This window comes from Cutaneotrichosporon cavernicola, assembly GCF_030864355.1.
Source record: "Cutaneotrichosporon cavernicola HIS019 DNA, chromosome: 5".
Lineage (NCBI taxonomy): Eukaryota > Fungi > Basidiomycota > Tremellomycetes > Trichosporonales > Trichosporonaceae > Cutaneotrichosporon > Cutaneotrichosporon cavernicola.
This window is the reverse complement of record NC_083397.1, coordinates 236420-261281: the sequence shown is the minus strand read 5'-3', so window position 1 is coordinate 261281 and position 24862 is coordinate 236420. Positions and strand designations below refer to the sequence as shown.

The window sequence follows — 24862 nt, the reverse complement described above, 5'->3', positions numbered from 1 at the left end:
GCCGCTAGGGAATAGTAGCATAGTATAGTCCATGGAGCTAGGCTGGGACTTCAGATGCACTGGATGCTGGCGGAGGCCGCGTCTAACCCAGGAGCTCTTGGAGATGTGGTGTGTATCCTGGGCGAGGTTGCAGCGGCTGACTCAACCGTCGATACCATATCTCTGGCAGATTCTTCCGGCTGGCGGTCGGGACGGCTATATTTGCACAGGACGCCGAGGAGCAAAGGGTGGAGACGAATGGAAACAAGAAGATAATCATTGACAGTCGTGACGGGGCGTTCAACGATGGGCCACGACAAGCTGGGAATGTCACAGCTGGATCAGTCAGCGGGAGATCGCGGGGCATCAGTCCCAACGCTTCGTCTGCTCCAGACAGTGACCTGGGTTACTTTCCACAATGTAGGGTGTCTCAAAATGGTAGTGGAAAGGAACTAGCGAGGTTACGAATACTACTTCAGCACGGCAGCACATCATGAAAGGGTATTCTCTTCGTCTTCTTCGAATGGCGTCTCGTCTGCCGGTTTGGGTACTTTGGTGTCGTCGTCAAGGTAAGCTGGGTAAATAGGGACGCCGACCGCGAATCCCTTCACGACGAGTGTGCTGCGGCGTCGGCGGGAGGCAGTGGGCAAGTTGGTAGGACTGGCTATTCCTGGGGCCTTAGTTTCCCCGAGGGATAAATCGCCTTCAGCCCTGCCTGTCGCGTCGTCATGAGGATCACCGGGACTCTTTTGGTCGTGGGAGCTACTGCGATAGTCCGTCATAGCCACGGCCGATGTACTCGTTACATGGGCTGAGATCGTTGTGGCACGCTGCGTAGGGATGACGCCGTGGTCGACAACGGCCGTGCCGATTGTGTCGTGCGCCGAAGGACGGCCCGTGTCCCAGCACTCCTCCACGCGCCAGATAATGTAGTTGTAAAGATTGCAAAAATTGACCGTTCCTGGAGGTATCTGCCGAAGCAAGTCAAAGAGAGCGACGACGTTGAAGGAGTGAAGAGGTTCTGGGTTCTGGCCAGGATGCAGGCGCTGGAGCTGGGTCATGAGGAGGGGAGTCAACATGACAAGGTATCCCTACACGTTAGCGCAACTTTGTGCCTTGTGAAGCTTAGACACGCCAACTCACCCCTTGGAACGGGTCATAGGGGATAGCTTCACGCCTCTCACATCTCCGACCGAGCGCGTCTCTGTTTGAATCCAATGAAAGTTTGCCTGCGATCTCAGGTGGACTTGCACGCGAGATGGCTGGGCTCTCTCGCTCGCGAAGGAAGGAGCCACCAGGAAGTTCGGCCAGCCTCTCGAACAAGCTCAAGAGGAGGCTCGCACCTGTCTCTTCCATGCTGTCGCAGAATGAGTTCCAGCCGAGGTGTTCTGGAGCCATCTTGCGCAATTTGGCAGGAATGGGGATTGGGTTCGAGGGAGAACGATGCCCTTGAAAGGTAGCCACAACAGTACGTGCATCAGTGACCTGAGGAAGGTGGAGTGAGTTTGAGGGAGCTGTCTCCGGCGTTGCGGGAGAGGTCCGCTGGGTGATAGGACACTTGCTGACAGGCTGCCGAGCAGGAGTGGTGAGAGCGTTGACGGGACTGAAAGACTGGCAGTTAGTGGAATGACCCTCTCTGCTCGACTGGACTGGAGGAAGGTTGTGTACGCACGTTATTACTGCTGCGCTTCTCCTTTGTTAGAGCTTCGGGGGTATTGGGGTTGGACACAGAGAGGGGAAGCTGTTGCGTAACCTTCTCCTGGTCGACAACGCCGTCGGGCAACATCTGCGGGTTGTTGCAGTCGTTGAGGTCTATCAGCTGAAGTTTGTCCGTGAGATTCTTCGCAGTTGTCAGGGGTGCTATACAGTCAAGGGAGCAGTGCTCATCATCCTCGGCGACACTCTACCATCAGTCAGAGACAAAAAAGGTTCACTCACTTCCACCTCTGTCTCTAGTGTGTCGTCTTCACTGGCGTCATGCTTGTCGGAAGGGTCAAGAAGGCCTCGTCTGCACTCATTGGGATGGTTGCGGGGTTGAGAAAGCGTTCCGCCGGCCATGGTACTTGTTAAACAGGAGATGGTAGTTGAAAGGAAGAGTGGACAAAGGTGAGAGGAAACAATGCCCAAAAAGGGCCGATATATATTCACTCGGCCACCTTCCCTCCTTGTTCTCAGACACAGCCTGGCGTGGAAGCCTAGTTCCAGCGGCAAGCCTCAGCGAAACTTGTATAAAAGCACCTATTTTGGCTGATGTACAGGCCTCCGCATTCTCTTTGCAGCTCACCTTCTCAACATGTCAACATGGGTTCAGAGGCTGACTGAGAACCCCGATCGCGAACCCGATCGCGAACCCGTTCACCACCACTGTGCAGCGGTGCATGGTACGGTCATTAGTCGGCTGGGTTCATCTCGATGGCAGCAGTGCTTGATTTCGTCTTACTAACGGCAACTGCGCCACTAATGGTGACGGGCAGTGAAGGAGCTGATAACGGAGGGAGAAGTGTAGATGTGATGATACCACAACAACGCCTTGGGTGATCAACCGCATGTCAAGACGTCACAAACATTAGGGGCCCTTGAAGAGTGTTGAAGTTATGTTACAACTTACAAGGAAGCAGCGGGAGGCGGGGGAAGAGGAAGCGATGGACGCCAACTTTGTCCCTCGCCTGAATGATCCAGCCACGCCTGGCTGGCTGCAACCTCATTCCTCTTGAACCACTTTTCCCGTCTACAGTAACAAAATCCCGCACAGATAACTGGAGTGCAATGCGTTTGGAGCCGATGCGAGTCATCTTCTACCAACCCCTCAACTTCATCTTACGCCTCTGTGGATCAGTGGATCGCAGTGGCGGAGCCGAACGGGACAAGAATGTTTTGAGTCGCGATACAGTCAACTACCATGGTCATTCCACAATCATGCATCGCACGTCATGCCTATGTGCCATTAGGTTGTGATAGATGGCAAAATCTCGGTGGGAAAGAGAAGACGTTGAGGCGCATTGGAATAGGGGGACGTCCGCTTGTCGGGATTTTTTGCCCTACTGGAATGCCTTGGGAAAAGCGTGGAATCAAATCGCGAACACGATCGGAGTTCCACACCACATACGAGTATGCCATTCATCACAGTTAAGACAGAGCGGGGATATCGAGTGGTGAGCAGATTGAGATCCGATTGAGATTGGTGCGGTGTTAAACTAGGTTCGTTGGTACAGTATGGCTACATGACGCTGCGCACAGCTTCATTAGAAGGAGTTCTGGGGATGTTTTGCGTCCATGTTGTTAGATGACCGATTGTTGACGTTGTCGTAGTCATCACATTTCGCATCCTTCTTTCGAGTCGTCGTTGAGGTGTTGAGCGACATGTTGTTGTCTGCGCCTCGGTCGGGTTCGGCGTTGTCGAACTGGAGGGCGAGGTGGATGGAGCGGCATCTGCCAGACATGTCCGGGCTGTCGGTTCCAGTGTTGGGCAGAGGCCTTTTAAGCGACTCCGTCGACGCGTCAACATTAGCGGCCGGGTAAACCTGGCGCTGACTTCGCTGCTGGTGGACAACCTGCAGAAGGTCTCGCGCGACTTCGAGGAGGTTCCGTCCCATCTCGAGGATCTCGTCGTTGGAGGGGTGGGGGATCTGGTGTGAGCTGTCGTATATTCAACAGCAGAGGAGGACATACCTCCTCTACGCTATCCTCGGATGGTGGAGTGTTGCTGTCGCGCTCATTCTTTTTTACGGCTTTTTGACTGTCGACCTCTGTCCGTGGTGGGATGTAAAGGATTTTGAGCCCCGATTCCGAAGAACTGTCTACCGCGACAGCAGCCTATTGTGAGTTTTTATCGGAGTGGACGTACGGTATCCTTTGTGTCCTGTTTCGACCGGGGAGCGGGGGAACGTCGGCGCGGAGGAAGTCCTACGCTGCGATTACAGAACATTTGGATGAGCCCTTCTGGATGCGAGGTAGTCGGGGGCAGGGGTATCAGTGTGAAGTAAAGAGAGAATGAACGATGTACTTGTGAAAGAATGCATGCAGATATTTGAGTGGTAGTGTGGGTTGAGTCGACTGCACGTGAATTGCTTCGAGTCAATTGCGCCTCTGCATTGGATCCATGCATTCATCCAATTCATGCATCAGCGGCTAAGTATTCACTGCGCCATCTCGCAGATCTCGGCCTTGCGTTGTGTCATGTTTGAATGGGCACCGAGGTGGATGCTTGCCCATCTGGTGTCCGCGAGTAAGCCGCCACAAGTTTTCTCCCGCTTCACAATTTCACACACTCGTAGCCATACAAGTGAACATGCATCGTCTAGATGATCGCAAAGAGCTCGCGCGTGCGGCACATCCGGGCTCCGGTGACTAGACACCCAGCCACGAGGAGCATACATGAGCCGAAGATGATTGCGTGAGGGAAACGGGAAAGTTGTTCCGCTGGACTACCGGCGCCAACGATGGCTCCGAAGATTGGCGGGCCCGTGAGTTGCGCGATGGACTGGACCACTGAGGTTAGCCAAACTCTCTGTACACCTGTCCCCTCATGAGAGAGCTGTCCCCTCGGCCATGTTGCGACTCACTTAACGCCTGCCCGATAAGGGTGCCCGCCTGCCGAGGATCCGTCGCTGACACGGTAACCATCGGGCCCTGTAGCGACACTGGAGCGCCACTCGCAAATCCATATAGACAGCAGAGGGCGATGAGTGGTCCTGCCGAGTCCATGGCCAGCCAAGCGAAGGAGAGGATAGTCATGGCTGCGATACCCGCGATCGCGACGTTGAATGTCCCGAACTTGTCGGCACCAATACCTGCCGCAAGACGTCCAAACGCTGACGCGCCGTTCGTGATCATCCTAAAAGTCAGCTAACCCAAACACCCAAGTTGTACTTACAAGAGGTATGGTGCCAACGGTCCTAGTCCGGCGAGGGAGCCGAAAGTCCCGATGAAGGTGAGGAAGGAGAAGAAGCCAAATACGTAGAATGGGAAGGAGAGTGCGACGAAGGCATACGCCGGATTTCGGAACTCTGCAAAGTTGAAGAATGGGCCTGGGGGACGTGGCGGGAGGCGGGTTTTAACTAGGAGGGTACAGGTCGCTCCGAGGAAGGCGATTATGAGGGCAATTAGGCGGCAGGTCCATGCAAAGCCTATGCGCTCGGGGAGGTTTGCGACTATCGCAGGCCAGATTATCGCTCCGGCACTACTACCCATCATGAGGATGCCGAAGGCTAGGCCACGGCGAAGGAAGAACCACTGTCCCACGGCGCCCATGGGGACGATGAACATGAAGTCCATGCCCATTGCCATTAGTGTCGCGTGGACGAGAAAGATCTGGTAGTATTCCTTACAGAAGGAGAGGATGATGAAGGCAAGGAAGAGGAGGAAAGCGCCGGCGGCCAAGAGGGGACGGCAGCCGTACCGATCGAACAGGGGTCCAGTGAAGAGGCAGGAGGAGAAACACACGGCGGCCTGGGTTGAGCCGATCCACGAAATCGTAGACGACGAGTAGCCCTTCAACATGTGCTGGGCGTAGTAGGTCTGGAAGGCGCCGACGCTGCCGGCAAGCCCGAAAGCGCAAATCGCCGCACAGAAACCGCCAGCGAGAACGAGCCACGCTTGTAACCCGCCGTCGGGGTAGACGATCTCCTCACCGTCGTCGGTGACCTGCACGCCCACGAGTTCCTCGACTTCCTCCTTCTCGTCCGTCTCGTCATCCTCGACAATACCCTCCGAGAAGACGGATGCGTAGCGGCGCAAACTCGCCATTGTCGTCACGGTTCCTGATCGCGCACGCGCGCGACGCTCCGTCCGCGTCTGCTCCCGGCTCAAATCAGGCATGTTCATGAGGAACGCGGCGTCCGCGAATGTGCGATTACTGCTCTGCGACAGTTGTGACATGTTTCGCGTCAAGTCCGAGAACCCGTTGTTGCGGTTCACGACCTCGACTCCTTCAAATACCGTCACGCCATCCTTGTGGATCGGGAGTGGTTCGCTGGTCGGTGCAGACCCGCCACGCGTGATCACTGAGCCTGCGCCTGCCCCAGCGGAGAACGCGCGCTGCCGCGATCGCATGCCTAGATTCGAGGGGCCAGCAACACCGCTCGAGAACGAGCTGCGTGGTTTGAGAGGCGGCACTGGTCCCTTGGTAGACGACGAGGATCCAGAGCGCAGTCGTCCCCCGCCCACCGTAGCTTGGTTCGCGGAGGACGATGACGCACGCCGCCGCGGGCCGCGTTTGCTAAAGTCAGGTAGCGGGGCGGGTTGGTCATGCTCGCGTTCGCTGTTGGCGTCTTCGCTGTCCTCCTCGATGACGGGCGGTGGCGAGGATGGTTTAGGAGGGTAGGTTGGTGACATGGGTGGCAAGGAGGGAGGAGATGGGGAGAGGTGCGGGGGGAGGACGTGGGGGATGAGCGGTTTGTCGGCGAGAGGGCGATCCGGAGGGTGAAGCTGATGGGAAGGAGATACAGAATCGCAAGCGGTGGCTGGACGTGTTACGCTGTACAATATCAGATAGTTTGCAAGATCAAAGTCGCGACCAGCTTGTCAACAAGCAACGTTGGCGCAAACTTTGTGCGAGTGACTCAGGCCGCAATTACCGCAACCGCTATATCCCGGGATGCCGTCATTCTGATCGGTATTTAATGTCGGAGCAAGCCGAGGCCCTGGCCACTAACTCCCCACCTCACCAAAAAACAGCAGTGGTTATCAGTCTGAGATTCAGTTCAAGCTACGCGTACACACGAATGACTTGTTGATAGCTGCTCCATGTTCCATCTCTTGATCCACGTAATCAACTCAATCGCCCGACTCCCTGCCCCGCCGCCGCTCTACACGGCCGCGTAAACTGCAATTCTCGGGGATACGGCGGTCGTGGTGTAGAGGTATCACGCTTCTTTCGGGAGTTGTCCAGCGGCCAATCAGGCTGCTGTCCCGTGCTGATCAGGCGCATAGAAGAGGTCTTGGGTTCAATCCCCAACGATCGCCAGCTTTTGGCGTGTGCTGCGTTTTGCGAACGGGCCTTGGGGATGTTGATCACTCGCGAACGGTAGTTGGAGACCAGAGGCGGGTGGGTTTGATGGCTGGGTTGAGGGCCCGTGGTGACGCCGTACTTTCCCTGGGAAGGAAGTGAGGTCCTCTTCATTGAAAGGAGCTTGTCTTTGGGATAGCCTGCGAGATCGTACGGGACTGGTGCTGATGATGGGATGGGAGGTGCAGTGACGTGCTGGCTAGTGACGTGCTGGCCGTTGAGAGGTGTGAGATTGAGTCAACTCACATGCTACCTTCAAATCGCGAACGACTGGGGCGCTGAGCAGTTGAACAGCCAATTTGAACAATCCGATACGATATGCGGCGGCAAGCAAAGCTTATCCCCCCCTTCTCAGCTTTCTAAGGCATCTGACCTTTGCGACCCAGTTACGCCAAGTTCTAACAATGCATAGTCATGTGCTCGTAGTAGATCGCCAGCAATCGTACAGTCATCATCATACAGAATTCACTTCGCCAACACTTGCCTCTCTCTACTGCCCAGCCTCGCAGACAAGGTACGACGACTGGCTCATCTGCTGGCCGCTCGCGAGGATGACAGCCGCTGTCACGTCACCGACCGTCTTGCGCAACTCGGCGCCGACAGTCGGGTTGTGCCCCTTGGCACCGAGGATGCTCGACACCTCGCGCTCGTGGTTATACGCAGCCGAGTGGCGGCCGCGACCGGCAACGACGAGGAGCGGGCGCCACATGCGCTCGTTGTGAGCCGCCGACAGTGCCTGTTCAGCGTACTTGATCGAGTCCGCGAGGGGGGTGCCAGACTCGATCGAGGAGAAGATTATGCGCGAGAGGGCACCCTCGTTCAACGCGCCCTGGACCGTGGTGTAATAGTTCCAAGCCACGTTGTCGGCCGTCTCGGACAGTACACGGTTCTGAGTCTCCGCAAGCTTGGGTCCGCCGATCGTGAGCTGGTTCTGGAGAAGCGCGGCCTGGTGCACCTTCGCCGACTCTGACAGCTTGGCCTCGTGCTTGTCCTCGAGTGTGCCGGCCTCAGAGCCAGAGTCGGAGATGTCGCTGTGCGTGATGCGGATGACGGTAGCAGAGACGTGAGCGTGATGGCAGAGCTGGACGACGAGGCGAAGAGCCAGGCGATCATCGGGGCCTCCGAAGAAGGGGAAGAAGACGTGCTGACCAGCTCCAGGAGGGGTAACATGAGCACCACCGAAGCCGCGGTCAATGAACAGGGCGATGTCGGTCGTTGCGCGGGAGAAGAGGTTGCGGATGAAGTGGGTGTACATGGGTGAACCGTCCGCGGCAAAGATGTCAAACGGGGTGGGGGGCACAGCCGCTGCGGAGTCGCTCGATGTGCCGGCTTGGTTGTCGGCTGTCACCCGCTCAGGGCCGGTGACAGTCCACGGAATGACAATAAGCTCGGACGAGAGGTCCTGTGCGAATTCGGCAACTGCAGACGGGAAGCTGTCCTGCGAGACAATGCTGATGTGCGGGGCGATGTCCATGCCACGAAGACGGCCAAACTGGCGGAAGAGCTGGAGAGCGTCGTCGGCAAGCAGGGTCTGGTCCTTCTCAGCCGACTGCATGACCGAATAGGTACGACCAGTGAGCTCGATGAGCTTGAGAGCGTCAATGTGCACCGGGACGTTGGCGCCGCCGTTCACGTTCGAGTTCCGGCCGGGGGTTGTCTCGCGGTCGCTGGCACCCTGCTCGAGAGCATTCTCAATGGCCGCAACGTCGCCATCGAGACGCTTGGGATCGGCAGCAGCAATTTGCGCGGCGACTTCCAGCTCGGGCTCCAGAAGCTGCGTGATGAACATTGTCGAGGCTAGGTGCTCGAGCTTCTGAAGCACGACAAGGAGACGGGTCGTGTACTCGCGACCACCCGCAGCGCCGCCAGCGGAAGCACCGAGGAATGCGTCGCGCGCCGCCCGGTTCTGGGCGTCCTCCTTCGAGTCGCCGAGGTTGGCCCTGGTGTGGTACTTGTAGGGGTAGATGAGGAGCGTGCACGGAGTGGTCATAAACGTGAGGACAACCGCGACCAGGACCATCATGGAGAAGAGCTTCTGCTCGATGATGCCAGCCTCGAGACCGACGTTGAGGACAATGAGCTCGACGAGACCCTTGCACGACATGAGCATGCCGATGGCACCCGACTCGCGCCAGCTGTACCCGAGGAACTTGGCCGTTGCAGCGCATCCACCAAACTTGCCGACGAAACCAACGACGCAGAGCAGGACTACGTAGCCCCAGGCGAGACCGTCGCTGAGCGCGCCAAAGTTGGTGTTGAGACCCGAGAGCGTGAAGTAGATTGGGAGGAAGAGCATGGTGACGAGGTCATCGATGCGCTCGGTGATGCCAATAGCGAAACCGCCCTCGTGGGGGATGATGAGGCCCGCGATGAAACCACCGAAGATGGGGTGCACGCCGATGATGCCGGTCATGAAGGCTGAAGCGAAGACAATCATGAGCGTGAGCGTCATGATGCCCGTAGTCGGGTGGCCAGTGTCGAGGGAGCCGGAGCGCTTGACTGCCCAATAGAAAGCCTTTCTAATCGGCCAGAGAAGAAGGATGGACCACCCGACAGCGGCGAGCAGGATGTAGACCGAGTTGACGCCAGAGCCATTCCCAGAGAGAGCAAGGGTGAGGGCAAGAAGCACCCAGCCGATGACGTCGTTGCCAACACCAGCCGAGAGCACAATGACGCCGACCTTTGTGTCGAGAAGCTTGGTAGCGGTGAGAATCCGACAGAGAACTGGGAAGGCCGTGATCGACATGGCGACACAGATGAACAGCAGGAAGTGGCCAAAGGTGACCTTGTCCTTGTTGACAAAGTTCTCGTAGACCGGCACGGCAACGCCAGAACCTATTGCGAACGGCAACGCGATACCAGCCAGCGAGATGATGGCCGAATTCTTGCCATTTCGTTTTGCGACGGAGATATCGACTTCGAGACCGACGACGAAGAGGAAGAGGATCAGGCCGATAGTCGAGACGAGATTGAGAAACGGGATCGATTCCTTGGGGAAGATGTGCTGTGTGAAGCCCGGGATGCGGCCCATGGCGGTGGGACCGAGGATGATACCGGCGATAACCTCTGCAATGACTCTAGGCTGATTCATGAACTTGAACGCCCATCCGAGCATCAGGGTGAGACAGGTGATCACCATGAGCTGGATGATGAAGAGGGTGATGGGCTGGCCGCGTCAGTCACGCTCGATCAGTCGGCTTACGTGGGATGGGTCGAACTTGGTCGGGTCGTCGCCATTGATGACGGTCGACTGTAGGTTAGTGACTCGTCGCGTCGCGTCAAAGCCGAGCGGCGCGTGCGCGTGTGCTTGTACGCTTTCACGACGGCACTCACCGAGATGGATCGGCCGATGATGGAACGGCCGACGAGGACAGCGTCTTGGATGACGGCGTGCATGGCGGCGAGGAGGCCGCTTGCCTGGGCTGGAATGTGTTGAGAGCGGGGTGTGAGAGAGTAAAGGTGGGTGATGGTGTGTCTCTTGTAGGACGTGAAGGGGACAGACAGCCTTAGGACCTTTGAAGCGTGTCGCGTCCGTTAGCGTGGATTGATTATTTGATGTGCCAAGGCAAACGGCCAGGGCGGTTTGTGCAGGGACAGGAGGCCCGTGGGGTGGCGCGTCCGTGTGTCAAGAGGTTTGATAAGGGCGTTGCAGGCTAGCGGAGAGGTTGAGAGCGGTATGAGCCTTGTTCCTTGCCAAAGAACAGCTCGTGACAATGCGTGTGAGTGTTGTGACCCAAGAGAGGCGTAAAGGGACAGTTGAAGAAGCGAAGAGGCCGAGTTGGCAAGCGAGAGGGGGGAGAGAAATTTGGTTGGTCGTTACACGAGTCACAAGGAGATCAGGAGATACGGGACATGGACAAGGAGGGCAAAGTAACGTGGGATTGAGCGGGATGCAAATGTGAGACCCGTAGAATGTAGGAGGTAGGAACGTCACACTTGTTGCACCAAACAATCCGCTTCAGTGTCAAATGTCGTTGAAGCGGTGCACCCGTTGGAGGGAGGAACGATCGGTCCTTGGCTCAATTGCTCACGTGAAAGGCTAATGTGTGCGTTGCTGCAGGGGAAGGGGGGTAAGAGGTTAAACGAAAGTATGAAGTGCGGGTCAGGAAGGATGGGGCTTGTCTATAACCCAGTTCAATTGTCGAGATTAATGTCGATGTGTTGAATGATGACAAGAAGCAAGCAAAGTGGTGAACAGTGTCGACGAGGAAGGAAGAAATATAGCACTACCGAGGTGGTGCAGATATCTCTTGGCTTTGCCTTTCTGGGCTCTTTGGGGGTTCAAGACGATCTCTGGTCAAAGTTCCGGGGGTTGCTGAGAATGTTGAGATTGCTGTGGTTTCTACTATATGCAAAGCGTGGGAGCAGAAGCATTCAGGGTGCATTTTCGACCACTGATCCCACAGTCCCTGAAACTCTGGGCTCAGTGGCAACATGCATTTTGGTTCATGACCCGTAACCCTGTAATCCGTAAAGTACCTTGGTGACAGAGTTTGTTTTGGTCCACCTCCTACTTACCCTCAACTCATGAGCTCATGAGCTCATACAACTACACGTATACACGTACCTCTTGGCGTTAGTTGACACGCGTTAGTAGACGTTGCCTTGTCGTTGCTTTGCCCTGGGCCCACGTCACAAGCTCACAGCTCACAGCTCACAACTCACAGACATTTCTTCCTGTAGATCGCGCTCGCCCATTGGGCCATGACGACCGTGTGTGATGCTCACCGCTTACCTTACTGCCGAGTTCAAAGGTGATGTTTCGTGTGCCCAAGACGCCGCTGCTCAATTGGTTCATTGATCGCTCTCTTCGCTGTGGAGTTGTGGAGTATATGGAGCGATAAGAAACCTCGCACTGCCAGGCAGAGGTACTACATGTGTGGGTACGTGCGTGTTGCGGCGTGCAGTGCGGAGGGAACGTGCAGCTCAACTAATACACGTCTCATCACGTACAGAAGACAAGCTCAGAACTGCTAACATACCGTTCTGGAAGTTGGATGGCCTCATGCTTGAGCGCTTGTTGCTGCGACAGAATGAGGTAGCGTGACGCTTCGTTGCGCATGCATGCGCGCATGCTTTCATTTACTTTTTCCACGTTCTCACATCACTTGCTTATTTGCTCAAGGGCAACTGAGAACGGACTCCGGCCTCCGGTCTCCGACTTACCTGGGACAGAGTGGGGTAGAATATAGACACCTCCACTCACACCTCCACCAACGGCCCAGGCACGCCCCACGCTTGAAACCAAGTTGACCAAGTCCTCAACACGCGTCACCACCCATCAACTTTGTCCTCACCTCCATCCTTCGATCCTCCTCCGGCTTCAAAGCCGAGACATCCGCAACCACTTGATCTCTCCACAAAAACAATGGCCGACCGTACACCAGAGTCTCCGACCCATAATGGAAACGAGGTCGCTGAGGCACCCGCCGTGATCAAGAGTGTTGACAGTATGTATCCTTCCCCCTTTCCGCACTTGTGCCGGCGTTGAGGCTGCGATGCCGTTGACTCCTCGACGTTGTCATTAGCGCAGAGAGTGCTTCACATCTCTGCCGTCCGGCTTCTCCATCAGTGAGACGCATCTTCCTTCCCACAACGATACTTCCTCCCAACCCCTCTCTCCCCATCTCCCTCTCTCCTGCCTCGGCTGTTCCGCACTTGTTTCTTCATCGCGGTCTCAACGCCGAAGACTTGACACACAGTGCGGCGTCAGCGCAGAGTGCTCCACATATGTGCTATTCGCTACGCCATGCACCTTTGTTCATGACACCTTCCACCACTCACTCTCACGCCCTGGCCCTGCCCCTTCCCTTCGTTTTCCTTCTCCCTCTCCCTTCCCTCCTCTTTCCCCTTCTTCCCACAACTCACTCAGTGTCCGAGGACATGCAAAAGGTCGCGGTCAAGGTCGCCGCCGAAGCACTCGCGAAATACACTGTCGAGAAGGACGCCGCCATGATCATCAAGAAGGAGTTTGACCGGCTGTACAGCACCACCTGGCACTGTGTTGTTGGCAAGCAGTGAGTGTCTTCGAGTCGTGGGCGCGTTGGAATAGAGGAGGGGGTTGTTGATGGAGAACGTGGTGGTTGGAGGGCGTAGTGTATCTTGCCGTCATCATACGGACCTTCGAGCCCGGTCGAACACGTGCGATCTGGGCGGCCGGGACACGTATCCCTCAACGCTACAGTCTGAGACCTGCGGGCTAGAAGAGTGGCGCCGCGTCCGGTGACGAGCTATTGTAGATTGCGGACGTCTATCAAGAAGCTCCACCCGCTTGGCCTTGCTCATTGCCGGGCGCGGCCTGCCGTCCGCTCAGGCTGGGATAGCATTCGGTCGATACGCGGTGCCAGCCATGCTGTGTGGTTCGTGACGTCGTCCACCTTCGCAGCGGGCGACACACCAGCCGAGCGATGCCCTGCACCTGTCAACCCGAAGCGTCGGGGTTTCCAGCTGGCAGTCTTTGCGATTATCCGCCTTGACCGATACGCCTTGACGATGCCCACGAACTCGCTGACACCAGCTTCGGCAGCTTCGTCACTCACGGTACGTCCTGGGATGTGACATCAGCTGTCGGTGTTGTCAACGCTGACGACAGAAACCAAGAACTTCATCTACTTCTACCTCGGCCCCATCGCCATCCTGCTCTGGAAGACGTCTTAGCATTGGGTTGTGATCCACTCATCTTTCTCGATTTGCCCATTTATCTCTACTCTCCGGGCTTGTGTAATACAGGGATGCTAGTCCTGCGTCTGGGGCTGCCGCAATTGTTAGAGGCAAGTCGGGGGATGAGAAGAACGATGCCCTGAACACTGAACACTGTACATAGCTCCTTCTAAACCCATCTGGACGTGACCTCAGCCCGACCAAGACATACCCGCTCTCTCGCCCGCTCCCCATGCTTGGAATCGAAGTAGGTGACTCGCTGCCATCCATATCAAACCACAAACGGGAGCAGACGTCTCTGTTGCGTCTCAGCCCTCTCGCCATCGAATATGACGCGTGTTAAATCGTCGAGAGGCTCGCGCAGTACTATGTCCGCGACAGGTTCTGGTACTGTGTTGTCGTCGTCTCGTACTCCTTGACGAACAGACGCTTCTGCTCCTTGATCATCCACCTGCTGTCAGCTGCAAATTAGCAAGGGGAGCTCACTTCATGATGTCGTTGATGTACTCGCGGAGAATGTTAAGCGACTCTGGGTCGATGTTCGTGTACGCGATGAACGGACCAAAGTTGACTACGGTTAGCCTAGATGCAGAGCTGTGTGCTCACCAAAGAGGCGCAGCAGATGTTCGGCCCCGTAGATCTCGGACATGGGCTTTCCGTTGGCTCCGCGCCGCTGCTCGACATATTGTGCCCTTTCGAAGCGGTAAAGCAGATTGTTTCCCAGCGCTTTGTCGAAGTAAAGCGTGATCCCAGCGATGATCTCACTCAACAGCGCCGTTGCGCGTCTGCCTTCAGCTAAACAGCACAACCGAGCTGACTTACGTTGAGCGGTCCTTCTTCGTCTGGTTGACGTACTCCCGGTACTCCTCCAGCATCTTGCGCACGTGCGGCTTACGCGGCAGCGTTACTAGCTGGTTGTTCTTCGTCACATTCTCCCAGTCATCGACCAGCTGCAGCTTGAGCACATCGGGAATGACAATCTTGACCTCGGGCCGCTTGAGGAACTCGGTTTCCTGCCTGTCAGCGCACACAGTTGTCACAACTCACAGTCTCCAATCCAGTGTCCCGCCCGCGCTTCCGGCTCCCCTCGCCCTTCTTTCCCGGCCCCTTGGCGTCCTTGCCCTTGGCCGCCTCCACCGCCGCCACTGCTGCTGGGCGGTTCTTCTTCGTTTGCGCCTCGAGCAGCGCCCGGCGCTTTGCGAATCCCGACTCGTTCAGCTTAAGCAGCCGCACTTCTGGAACCCATTCATCCCACCTGCACACTGTCAGCATGGGGAAAGTTTTGCTAGATTCCGGTGACATGGACGCGTGTGAAAACTCACGTCTGCTTCCATCCCTTGTAGTGGATGAAATAATGGGGCCCAGTCGTGCCCAGAAGGGTATTGGACTCGTTCCAGTTCTCAGCGAGGAGGATCTATGAATGTGAAAGAATATTATGCGGTGCGAGATGAGGAGGCGAGGAAGGGGGCGTCAGCATCTAGTACCTCACCACCAAGCATCCTACAGCCGCCGCCATCGAAACACGCTCAAAAGCAGCGTCTGGCCTAGGCGGACGTCTGGAGGCACTCACACGAGCTTCGTAAAGGAGGGGGCCATGGTACGCCAGCACATACTCGTCGGTCGTGAACGAGTTGGGCTGGTGCTGGGCGTTGTTCTGTTGCGCCATAATGGACTCTATCCCCGTAAAACTCGTCGGACAATCACGAGACGAATCGGAGGTACGCGGTGGTTACACTGTGGTGAGCGACGTCGGGGTGAGGGAGCGGCCAGTTGGGATGACAGCAATAAGGAAGGTACTCACAGGTCGCGAGGTTCGGGGGATCTCACACCAAGTGCAGCGCCAAGGGTTGCAGAGCAGTCTCGGTGTTCGAAAAGAGGTTGCGCGCGTCGTCCTTCCCAAGAGTGTGCTACTTGGAGGAAGGATGGATGAGTGTGCGAGCAACAACCCGACGCGATGCGGACGCGTCGAAGGGTCGGAATGGTAATCTCGGAGCGCGCAACTCGGGTGGCGCGATGTAGGGGTGGATAAATCTGCAGAAACGTGAGCTGGGCGCCTAAGATGCCACTTGGAGCGTTGTGCAGGTGTTGTTAGCAACGTACGTGGACTGATATGGCCGTGGATGTCAGCGAGGGAGGTGTCAGTGGTGGTGGGTGATGGATTCTCGAGGGAAGAGTGAAGGCACCACACAGTCGTGCGGAACCAAATTCATCTAACTTGAGAGGGACCGCGTACAGTGAGGGGAGTGTTTGGTTGGGGACCCACGTGTTAAAATGGGGTGAAAATTTAAAAGCCATGCTCCCATTCCCCATTCCGAGTCATGTTGGGCTTTTCATCACTTAGTGTTCTCACGATTCATCACGATTCATTCCATCGTACACCTTCCTTCCCAGTCTCCTTGTCCATTAGAGGCATGTCTATCTCCAGTGGCCCCTACGGGCAGCCTGTGCTTCCGAACCTCGCAGTTCGCCACCTTTGTCCCAACTGCCGTACTGACCCGCCCAACATTGTCGAGGAGTATAGTCACGGCGACCTTGTCTGCGCCGACTGCGGCACCATCCTTGGTGACCGGATTGTTGACACGCGGTCAGAGTGTGAGTTCTCCTAGACACCTCAAGCAGAGCACTGACGACAGGGCGTGTAAGTGGCGCAACGATCAATATTCTCCACACAGACATGCTGACTCGCACAGACGTTCGCTGGTGACGAAGGCGGCGACGACCCGTCGCGTGTTGGTGGACCGTCGAACCCTCTGCTTGGCAACGCCTCGCTGGACACCATCATCTCTGGCCGCGACGGGCGCACGGGAATGTCCAAGGACCTCATGCGTGCCCAGAACAGAGCCAACCAGTCGGCTTCGGGAGGTGGCAAGTCCAACGCACAGCAGCTCCAAGCTGCGTTCGCTCGCGTCGCGGAGAAGACGGATGCAATGCAGCTCCCTCGTAATGTGACCGAGATAGCACAGCACGCGTACAAGATCGGCGATGCGGAGCGCCTTGCTCGCGGTCGGAACGATGACACTCTCATCGCGGCGTCTATCGTCTTCGCTACGCGGATGGCTGGAGCTCAGCGTTCGTTCGGTGAAGTCTGCAAGGTTACGAAGGTCTCCAAGTCCGAGGTGGGCCGTGTGTTCAAGCTTCTCAAGGCAGCGGTCGACAAGACTGGTGCAGCTGGGCGCAAAAGTACCACGAACATGAGTGCCGTGGTCGAGAGTCTTCTCGGCCGTTACTCGAACTACCTCGACCTTGGCACTCCGATCCTCAACTCCGCTAAGCATGTCGCGCCTCTGGCGATGCGTCTTCCGACCATCGACGGCCGTACCCCTGGAGCAATCGCGGCCGGCGTCCTGTACTTCACGACGACGTTAATGGAGAAGTCGACCACGTCGAAGGAGATTGCTGGCATTTCCGGGGTGTCCGAGTCCACCATCAAAATGTGCGTGCCGCGGGATGTTGATTGCTTGTCCTCAAAGTGGGACTTGCTGACGTCACAGGATCTGCAAGAAGGTCGGAGAGGAGCTCGACCAGGTCATCAAGCCCGAGTGGGTGAGTATCCGTGATGGAGGTTATGGCATGTTGAGGAAGTTATTCAAGGCTCAGGGCCAGCGGCATCAGCCGATGGAGCCGGCTCTGGTGGCGTTATGACGAAGCCGTTAACGGCACGACGTGATTGAATCTGGGGATGTTGCTGATGTGACAGAAGGATCAGTTCCCCAAGGGGTACAAGGACGTTGACGTCCTGGGCAGCAGGAACCCGCGTTCGACGAGCACGGCGCAGGCGTCGCGTGCAGGTACACCAGCGCCCAGCGGGACCAACACCCCCAATGTCACCAACTAGGCCCGCATGCCGTTGATGATGGAGGTGAGGTGAGAGTGCTTGACAGATCGCACTCGACAGATCGCCAGCTCTAGGAGACATGGGTGAAAACCGAAATCCAGCCGCAATTCTCCACGACCTGGACCGCTGATGAGGGCGACACGGGTCCTTAATTCCTAGCAGCCGAAGACTGTGCCTCAACCAGCGAGTATAATACCCAACCTTGTGACACCATTGGCCACCTCTTGCCCACATCTCCATCCGTGACACGTAGAACCGTGACATTTATTGGGTTGATTGTTTGCGTCGTACTAGATAAGAGTCTCGACAGTTTTAGTCTCGTCTGACGTATCGTGGGTGGGCTGAAGGGACGAGTTGGAAATGGTGTCATGCACGTTTTGAGGGACTTGTGATGACTCATGGCCCTTTGGGCTGCTGCAATCCGACCTGTTCTGTTTAATCCGTTCACGCTTGGACATTCCGCACGATGCAATCGGCCGGAGTGAGTGAGATGCTCTGTCGACGTGCAGTGGGATACCTGAAGTCCTGGAAGAAGGGACGTGATGAGGTTTTAATGAATTGGATGATGGTGCAGATGACTTTGGGCCTGTTTGGCTTGTTGGGAAATTTGGGCTGTGTAAAGTCAAGTGTATCATCGCTTCCCGCCATATGTCACATGGCCTGTAAATGACTGTAGAGCTGGATAACCTCAGTTTCTTGGTCCGTCCACAATGGCCAAGTCTAGGCTTATCCTCCCCGTTATATCGGCCGTAATGGGACGTCCACCTGTCCGGGACACCTGTCCACCTGTCCATCTGTCCACCAGCTTATGCAAGTTCAAGTGATAGGAACCATGACGTCAGTTGAGTGACGTCACTTGAGAGCCCGTGGTGACTACTACTGTATTGACCCAGATCTCCGGATCAGGACAATTAAGGAGTCATGTAGGTCAACTAGGTGAAAATGAGGCTGCCGTTTTGCGGCTCGTTAATGAACACCTGACACATCAGCCATTACCGTATTCGCGCCTGCGAGCCTGGTCGCATGGTCTACCACTTCAGTTCTGACCAACCGTGGCTTGGCTCGTGAGTCTCTGCCGATATGCGCTCAACTTGTACCCTGATACCCTGCAACACTGTAGAAACCCGAGAGACAAGACCAGAAAGGTGACAGAGGTCAAGAGTCAAAGAGTCCCTTGACTCTTGACAATTCGGGAATGAACACACGACGTCTTACGGGGTACCTGACAGAGCTGTGGCAAATTGGGGAGCTAGGGATAAACGACGCAACTGTCCAAAGCTGCAAAGCCAGAGAGAGTGGAAATCCCGTCATGATGCTGATCCTTTGATCCTTCAGCCTCAGTTATTTCGCGCCTCGCTACTGCAGCAGCATTCAATTCTAGGTGACTGATTCCCCCCACAGTACAGTCAGTACAGTCAGTACAGACCACAGGCCTAGCCTCTTGGTCCTCGTGTCACCTTTGTCTCTTCTTCGACCACAACTTTGACGTCTTGGACTACTACCACTACCATCTCGGCTGGGCTTCTTCCTTCTCATCGTCACTTTGTCTTTGCCCACTTTGTCACTTGACATTGACTTGGCATCGCCTTTGAATTTTCACTTCTTACAATTACATTTGCCCTTCTCTTTCTCCAACGATCACTTGGCTTTTCGCTCATCGCTCATCGCCCACCGCCCACCAATTTGCAAGCCACCGCCAATCGCTCTCAAACACCCACTCGTCCACTCTCAACCCATTCGACGCGTTCCAGGACGCAACAACAGATCTTACAATCAGCGCGTGCCCTACCCGAGGCAACGCGGCGTGATACGGACACGACATCTATAGCCCCTGAGGCATCCAGCGTATCTACGTGCCGCTAGTCACCATCCTCCATCCGCGGCTGTGGCAAATTCATTAGCCTCGTCAACTGGGTCAAGCGTCTTTTACTCGCTTTACTTCAAACATCTGCCGTGTGCTCCGTGCGGTTCGAGCTACAGCAAGCATTCACCCTTCCACCTTTCTTTTCTTTTTTTCCAGCGAGGTGCCGTCTCACTCACCTCGCCAACAGTTGTAGCGAGGTCTAATTGACGTCATCAAGCTCCATCAACTGTCACCTACAAAACTACAACCAGCCTATCTTTCAAAGGCCAACTGGTGCTTTAGGTCTTGCTACGGATCTCTAGTTGACCCGCCCCCATTGTACAACCGAGCAATTCACCTTGGCAACCTGCAATCTTGAGGTCCCCGTTCCTTGTCCCTTCGCCCAAAGAAGACCCCATCTGCCAGCATCGCATTCCTCATTGCCCCCCCCCTTGCTTCGCTTGACTCTCTCTCGGCCGCTGTCCTTCCCGCCACCACTGTCATCTAAACTTCGCTACTGTACCGTGATCGACCAGCTTTTGTCCAATCCCCACGCCACTAAACTTTTGGGAACGCCTCACTGTCCGTCTCGGCCTTCAACCTACGTCGCCACCAACAACAACAACAACCAGCCGTCACTCATAGCACACGACTCCATAGCCCTCACTTCTTGCTTCTTGGTTCCCTGCAAACCCCCATCTCTGGCACACTCCTTGCAAACGCCACACGTAACTCAGCCATAGGCACAATACCAACCTTGTCCAGCTGCGATGGGAGGAGAACACAAGTGTCCCGTGAGTGTCGTTACGGCCATCTTGGATCAGTTTCGCGTCGCTCACATCCGCAGCTCTGCTCGGCGACGTTTACTCGTCCACAACATGTCGGTCGCCACCTGCGAGCTCACACCGGCGACCGGCCGTACGAATGCAAGGAATGCCCACTCCGCTTTGCACGCAGCGATCTGCTCTCACGACATGTCAACAAGGCCCACCCCAAGCCGGACGGCCAAGGAGGCGACAAGGGCAAGGACAAGCGAGGGAGACGGAGATCGGTGCCGAGCCAGCACCCAGCAACCGGCGGAATCGCAGCTTCACGACCGCCGCAACAGCATCCTACCGCCCCGCCGCCCCTCGCCCACCCCGGCCACCCGCCGGAGCACGCTGCGTTCCAAGCGCAGAGAATGTACCCTAACCATCCTCTACTGCAGCAGAATGTCACGACCTCGCCGTTGTGGACGCAGCCACCATTCTCGATTGGTCCAAGCAACCAGTTTGGTGCCGATAACATGCATAACCTCGTCATGCCCGGCGGCTTCGCTCCGATGGGCCATGAGCCAGTCAACCACCACGTGAGCTTTGACCCTCACCTCGCCCAAGGTGCTCCTCATATGGGAATCGATCTTGCCATCAAGAAGCGCGCGTGCGATCAGTGCAACCACTCCAAGGTGCGCTGCGACTGTGCAGATCCATGCAGTAAGTTTGTACTTGTGGAGACGCCCCTGTATGTGGATCGCTGACGAGAAGCTCGCTGCGCCCATAGGGCGATCCAATGCACTTACACCAAGCAACAACGTGTTCGTGGAAGCGGCTTCGGGCCACCTGTTACGACTGCCGTTGAACTTGTCCCCAACCTGCCACTGAGCGGCATCTCACCGACAACTGTTATCCGCAGCTCACCCATGTCATCGAGCCAGGCGCGGATGCCTGGGCCCGACACCATGGGAAACAGTGGCATCGCAATCGCACGCCCACTTGTGCCCGATCCACATCGCGACGCGAGCATCCAGCAAACGATCAGCGGTCAGGTGGGTAGATCATGACGCAATCACGCCTTCGCCACTGACGCCTCGCAGCCTGCTGACAATCCCGTACTGCACCAGTCTCCAGCCCGTCTCGCCATGTCGTTGACGCCCGCACTCACGAATTCAACGAGTCCTACCACTACCGACACCTCATCAGACCGTCGCGGCTCCAACGGCAACTGGATCCTTCCACTAAATGCTGTTCCGATCCAGTCACATGGAGACTTTGGCGGTATACAGATGGACGGTGTTGGCCTGGCATCCTCCTTCCATGGCTCGACCAACCTCTTCAGAGCCCCGGCCGAGTCGCTGTACAACGACAGCGTCGCGTCCCCCAACTACGCCCCGACACTCTTGACGGAGGATGAAGAGGCGTCACCCATCAGTTGGGCGGACAAGGATGTGAGAGGGCGTCGTCGCTTTTCCAGTGCTAGTGGTCAGTGGGCTGGCGCAATGGACCAGCTGCATCTCGACGATCCCCAAGGCCAGGGGGTAACCTTTGACGCCAACGGCAACATCCAGTTCAGGCTGCCACCACCGCAGCGCCATAGCACATTCCCCATGGCTCCTGGGGAGATATCGGCCAACTTGTCTCGCACTCCCAGCGGCCAGGACGTCAACTTCTGGAAGCTATTCCTCGATCCTGCTGCGCTTGCCAGTCCAGATATACAGGATGTGGCGCACTCTGCGGAGACGCCGCATGGGCTGTCCAAGTCGAATTCCATGCCTGACCTCAAGACGCCGCCCATTGTCACTGCCAACTATACTCCACTCCAGTTCCTCGACGCGATGTCCATTCCCACTGCCGCGCCCGGTGTTCTTGATCCTCAGCCGCTGCCGTGGCAGGGACAGCAACAGCAACAGCAACAGCAACAGCAACAGCAACCGCAACAGCAACCGCAACAGCAACAGCAACAACAACAACAACAACAACAGCAACAGCAACAGCAACAGCAACAGCAACAGCGACAGCAGCAGCAACAGCAACAGCAGCAGCAACAGCAACAGCAGCAGCAACGCGCCAACTCTGACGACACGGACATGGATCGCTGGCGTGACCACATCCACCAACGGCACTTGAGCTTCTCGATGAGCATGGACCAGGCAGCGCTCAAGGGTTCGACTGGTGAGCTCGGTACTCCCACATTCGCCTCAGGCAATTCAAGCATCATGCGGCCTCCGCCCAACCCTCTCCAGTTCAATGCTGCTATGCAGCAGACGCTCGCGCCTGAGCGTACGCCTAGCTTTGGTCTTGGCGCTTTCGACGCCACGACGCCCAAGGGCAACCCTCGCACGCCGACTGCCCAGTTGCTGAGCATGTATATGGGCTTGGACCGGCCAAACAACAAACGCATGGCGAGCCAGATCCTCGTTCCTGTCGCACTTCAAAAGCGGCAGCAGACGTACCCGCCTGACGATGAAGTGTTTACCGACTCGAGCGAGAACTCGTCCGGCCGCTCGTCTTACATGCCAGCACGGCCCGTGCCCTCCTCTGGGTTGCACCAGCCCTCTGTACCGCCCACCACGATGGGCTAACACGTCCGGATCCTGTATTGAAGCAACGGCCGCGCGGGCGCGGCCTGAGCACCCCTCCCGCAGAGCACCGCGCCCACCGCCTCTGACATGGAATAGAAATCTCTTCTCGCAATCTCTGTAGCCAAGTAGTTCGTATGAAGTTCGTAATAGTATTGCATGTACCGGAATCATTACAGATTAGCAGAGGTGTGCTGTCTGTATGTACAATACAGACCTCTGCCAGGTGCCTTGTTCGCCATTGGTCTTGCCAGCCATCACGAGACTGGATCTGACCCGGTCCGTCCACCAGCTATCTCAACGCCAAGGCAATGTGCCAACGCCACCCCACCTGAGCGCCATCTCGTCGATCCCTGTTCTGGCCCTCCTATGGCGGCCGGCACGTGGCCCTAAGCATAATATCCAGGGCATATCCCCAACCTGACCCTAGCCATTGTGCAATCACCCCACTTTTGCAAAAGTCACAAGACCTTTTCCATCTCGAAAAGCCTCTCCGCAGCTTTCCGATCCTCCGGAGACTTCGGATATTCCGTTCTATGCCTTGGTTACAGCAACCAAACTCAAATGAATCGTCATCCCGTCACATGCCCACTTGCCCACAATGTCAGCTGGTCACTACTATATCAAACATACATACCCAGATCTCCTGACGTTTCCGCGCATGGTACGAGCCTAACGTTCCCTTACGGTATTGGGTATTGCACTGGCCCTCTTTCCTCACCTCTAGTGGCCAGATGCGTAGGTCTTTGACTAAACAAATCAAACGAGACGCGTCATGTCCGTGCACCTCCTGACGCTAATTGAGGCACCAACATTCCATAACGCACAGATTGCGAGCCAGACCTGGATCTCGTTCCTCGCGTGACAGTCACGTGAGCTAAATATGACATAGGATAGAGTGGGGCAGCAAATACTTAGAGGTTCCACGGAGATATCCACAAGTCCGCCCCGTTTTCTCGATTTCGAGATTGGCCGGCAATCCGAGGACACCTCGTCGTTCTCTCATCTTGACGATCACCCTCTCTTTGACGACCATCCCTCTCGACGTCCCGATCTAGGCCGTCCCCGGGACGACTGCGCGTGCCGAACCTTCCCACCCTTGTTAACCTCTTCCCCTCGCCCTCACCTTTTTTCCCCGCTCGCCCACAATGCGCACTTCCCTCCGGCTCCTCCAGGAAGCTGTTGCCGCTACGCGTGCCGCCAACCCCAGCGTGGTTCGGGACACTTTCAGGCGGAGTACGCGGATGTCGTCTGCGGACGCTGGTGAGTTAACCTTGAGCCAAGGCTGGCTGGATTACTGGGTGTTGGAGGACACCAACCTGCATAAGAGGATGACCCTTTTGCGGTCGCTTTAGTTGCCTCCAGCTCGGTCAATAGCCAGCTGACGAGCGTCGTATAATATCGAACCCTCTGCCACATTCACGCATACTTTCGCCACGTGCTCACACCAGCCGGGCGGCCCGAGATGGACACCAAGTACGTCGTCGTCGAGGTGCCGTACACCGCACTGCCGACCGACGTGCACCGCGCACTCAGGGAGGTTGGCGCTGTCCCAAAGAAATTCCCTTTGAGCGCCGTCGTTCACGAGCCCGTTGGCGGGACGCGCAAGGCCTCCTTGATGACCCGGTACCACCTGACAGCGCCGGACAGCAAGAGTGGCGAGACCATGTACAACGTGCTCATGTCACGGCCGCTCTTTGCTGCCGGGAGTGCGCGCGCTTCTGCGCAGCCGGGACGCCCGGCGTTTGGCGCCAACGGACTCAAGAACGAGGCGCGTGTCGTCTACACCTCGCGCGACGCTTTCGGGTGGGTCGACGGTATCCTCCGGATGGTCTCGCGCAATCAGAAGCCGGACTGGCAAGCTTCGCAGCAGGCGGCTCAGGCTCAGCGCCTCGGCCAACTGCCGGACGCCGAATGGGCACTTGCGCCTAACATGAGCGGCCGGCGCGTGCTCCTCCGCGGCCTGCCGCGTGAGCGTCCCATCGAACTTGTTCGCGACTTTCTCCGCGAGGTCGGCGTCGAGGTCGACCGCGAGGGCATCAAGCGCCTCGTCAATGCCCAGCTTGGCAGCCGTTCGGCGCTCGTCGTCACGTGCAAGTCGGTCGCGGACGCACACTACCTTGCACGCCGTACCAACAAGGCGCCCTACCTCAAGGGCGTCATGGGATACGAGTACATGATGCGCTCACACGTCGTCTGGTAGTT

General features: G+C 56.7%; 9 protein-coding genes across 9 annotated transcripts; 4 read left to right on the top strand and 5 right to left on the bottom strand.

Moving 5' to 3' along the window:
• Window positions 1-3221: 3221 nt before the first annotated feature.
• CcaverHIS019_0501140 (uncharacterized protein) lies at window positions 3222-3904 on the bottom strand (the record flags this gene model as incomplete). Its single annotated transcript, XM_060601238.1, has 3 exons — window positions 3222-3605; window positions 3649-3792; window positions 3824-3904. The coding sequence occupies 3 exons, from the start codon at window positions 3902-3904 to the stop codon at window positions 3222-3224; spliced, it is 609 nt and encodes a 202-aa protein (XP_060457751.1).
• A 372-nt stretch (window positions 3905-4276) lies between these two features.
• Window positions 4277-6312, bottom strand: DIB1 (uncharacterized protein; the record flags this gene model as incomplete). The annotated part of the gene is made up of 3 exons (XM_060601237.1): window positions 4277-4467; window positions 4542-4813; window positions 4853-6312. 3 exons carry the CDS (start codon window positions 6310-6312, stop codon window positions 4277-4279), a joined length of 1923 nt encoding a protein of 640 aa, XP_060457750.1.
• Window positions 6313-7475: 1163 nt separating this feature from the next.
• On the bottom strand, window positions 7476-10381 carry KHA1 (uncharacterized protein; the record flags this gene model as incomplete). Its single annotated transcript, XM_060601236.1, has 3 exons — window positions 7476-10151; window positions 10188-10235; window positions 10319-10381. 3 exons carry the CDS (start codon window positions 10379-10381, stop codon window positions 7476-7478), a joined length of 2787 nt encoding a protein of 928 aa, XP_060457749.1.
• Window positions 10382-12353: 1972 nt separating this feature from the next.
• On the top strand, window positions 12354-13642 carry DYN2 (uncharacterized protein; the record flags this gene model as incomplete). The annotated part of the gene is made up of 4 exons (XM_060601235.1): window positions 12354-12435; window positions 12858-13002; window positions 13503-13525; window positions 13578-13642. 4 exons carry the CDS (start codon window positions 12354-12356, stop codon window positions 13640-13642), a joined length of 315 nt encoding a protein of 104 aa, XP_060457748.1.
• A 369-nt stretch (window positions 13643-14011) lies between these two features.
• EAF3 (uncharacterized protein) lies at window positions 14012-15311 on the bottom strand (the record flags this gene model as incomplete). Its single annotated transcript, XM_060601232.1, has 7 exons — window positions 14012-14096; window positions 14132-14216; window positions 14252-14430; window positions 14468-14658; window positions 14693-14900; window positions 14968-15059; window positions 15216-15311. The coding sequence occupies 7 exons, from the start codon at window positions 15309-15311 to the stop codon at window positions 14012-14014; spliced, it is 936 nt and encodes a 311-aa protein (XP_060457747.1).
• Window positions 15312-15345: 34 nt separating this feature from the next.
• CcaverHIS019_0501090 (uncharacterized protein) lies at window positions 15346-15940 on the bottom strand (the record flags this gene model as incomplete). Its single annotated transcript, XM_060601231.1, has 3 exons — window positions 15346-15379; window positions 15447-15676; window positions 15746-15940. The coding sequence occupies 3 exons, from the start codon at window positions 15938-15940 to the stop codon at window positions 15346-15348; spliced, it is 459 nt and encodes a 152-aa protein (XP_060457746.1).
• A 116-nt stretch (window positions 15941-16056) lies between these two features.
• SUA7 (uncharacterized protein) lies at window positions 16057-17480 on the top strand (the record flags this gene model as incomplete). Its single annotated transcript, XM_060601230.1, has 5 exons — window positions 16057-16237; window positions 16279-16283; window positions 16336-17078; window positions 17137-17188; window positions 17343-17480. 5 exons carry the CDS (start codon window positions 16057-16059, stop codon window positions 17478-17480), a joined length of 1119 nt encoding a protein of 372 aa, XP_060457745.1.
• Window positions 17481-20093: 2613 nt separating this feature from the next.
• On the top strand, window positions 20094-22660 carry CcaverHIS019_0501070 (uncharacterized protein; the record flags this gene model as incomplete). Its single annotated transcript, XM_060601229.1, has 5 exons — window positions 20094-20117; window positions 20171-20795; window positions 20847-21127; window positions 21176-21940; window positions 22097-22660. 5 exons carry the CDS (start codon window positions 20094-20096, stop codon window positions 22658-22660), a joined length of 2259 nt encoding a protein of 752 aa, XP_060457744.1.
• Window positions 22661-23805: 1145 nt separating this feature from the next.
• CcaverHIS019_0501060 (uncharacterized protein) lies at window positions 23806-24860 on the top strand (the record flags this gene model as incomplete). Its single annotated transcript, XM_060601228.1, has 2 exons — window positions 23806-23920; window positions 24109-24860. 2 exons carry the CDS (start codon window positions 23806-23808, stop codon window positions 24858-24860), a joined length of 867 nt encoding a protein of 288 aa, XP_060457743.1.
• Between the last annotated feature and the right edge of the window lie 2 nt (window positions 24861-24862).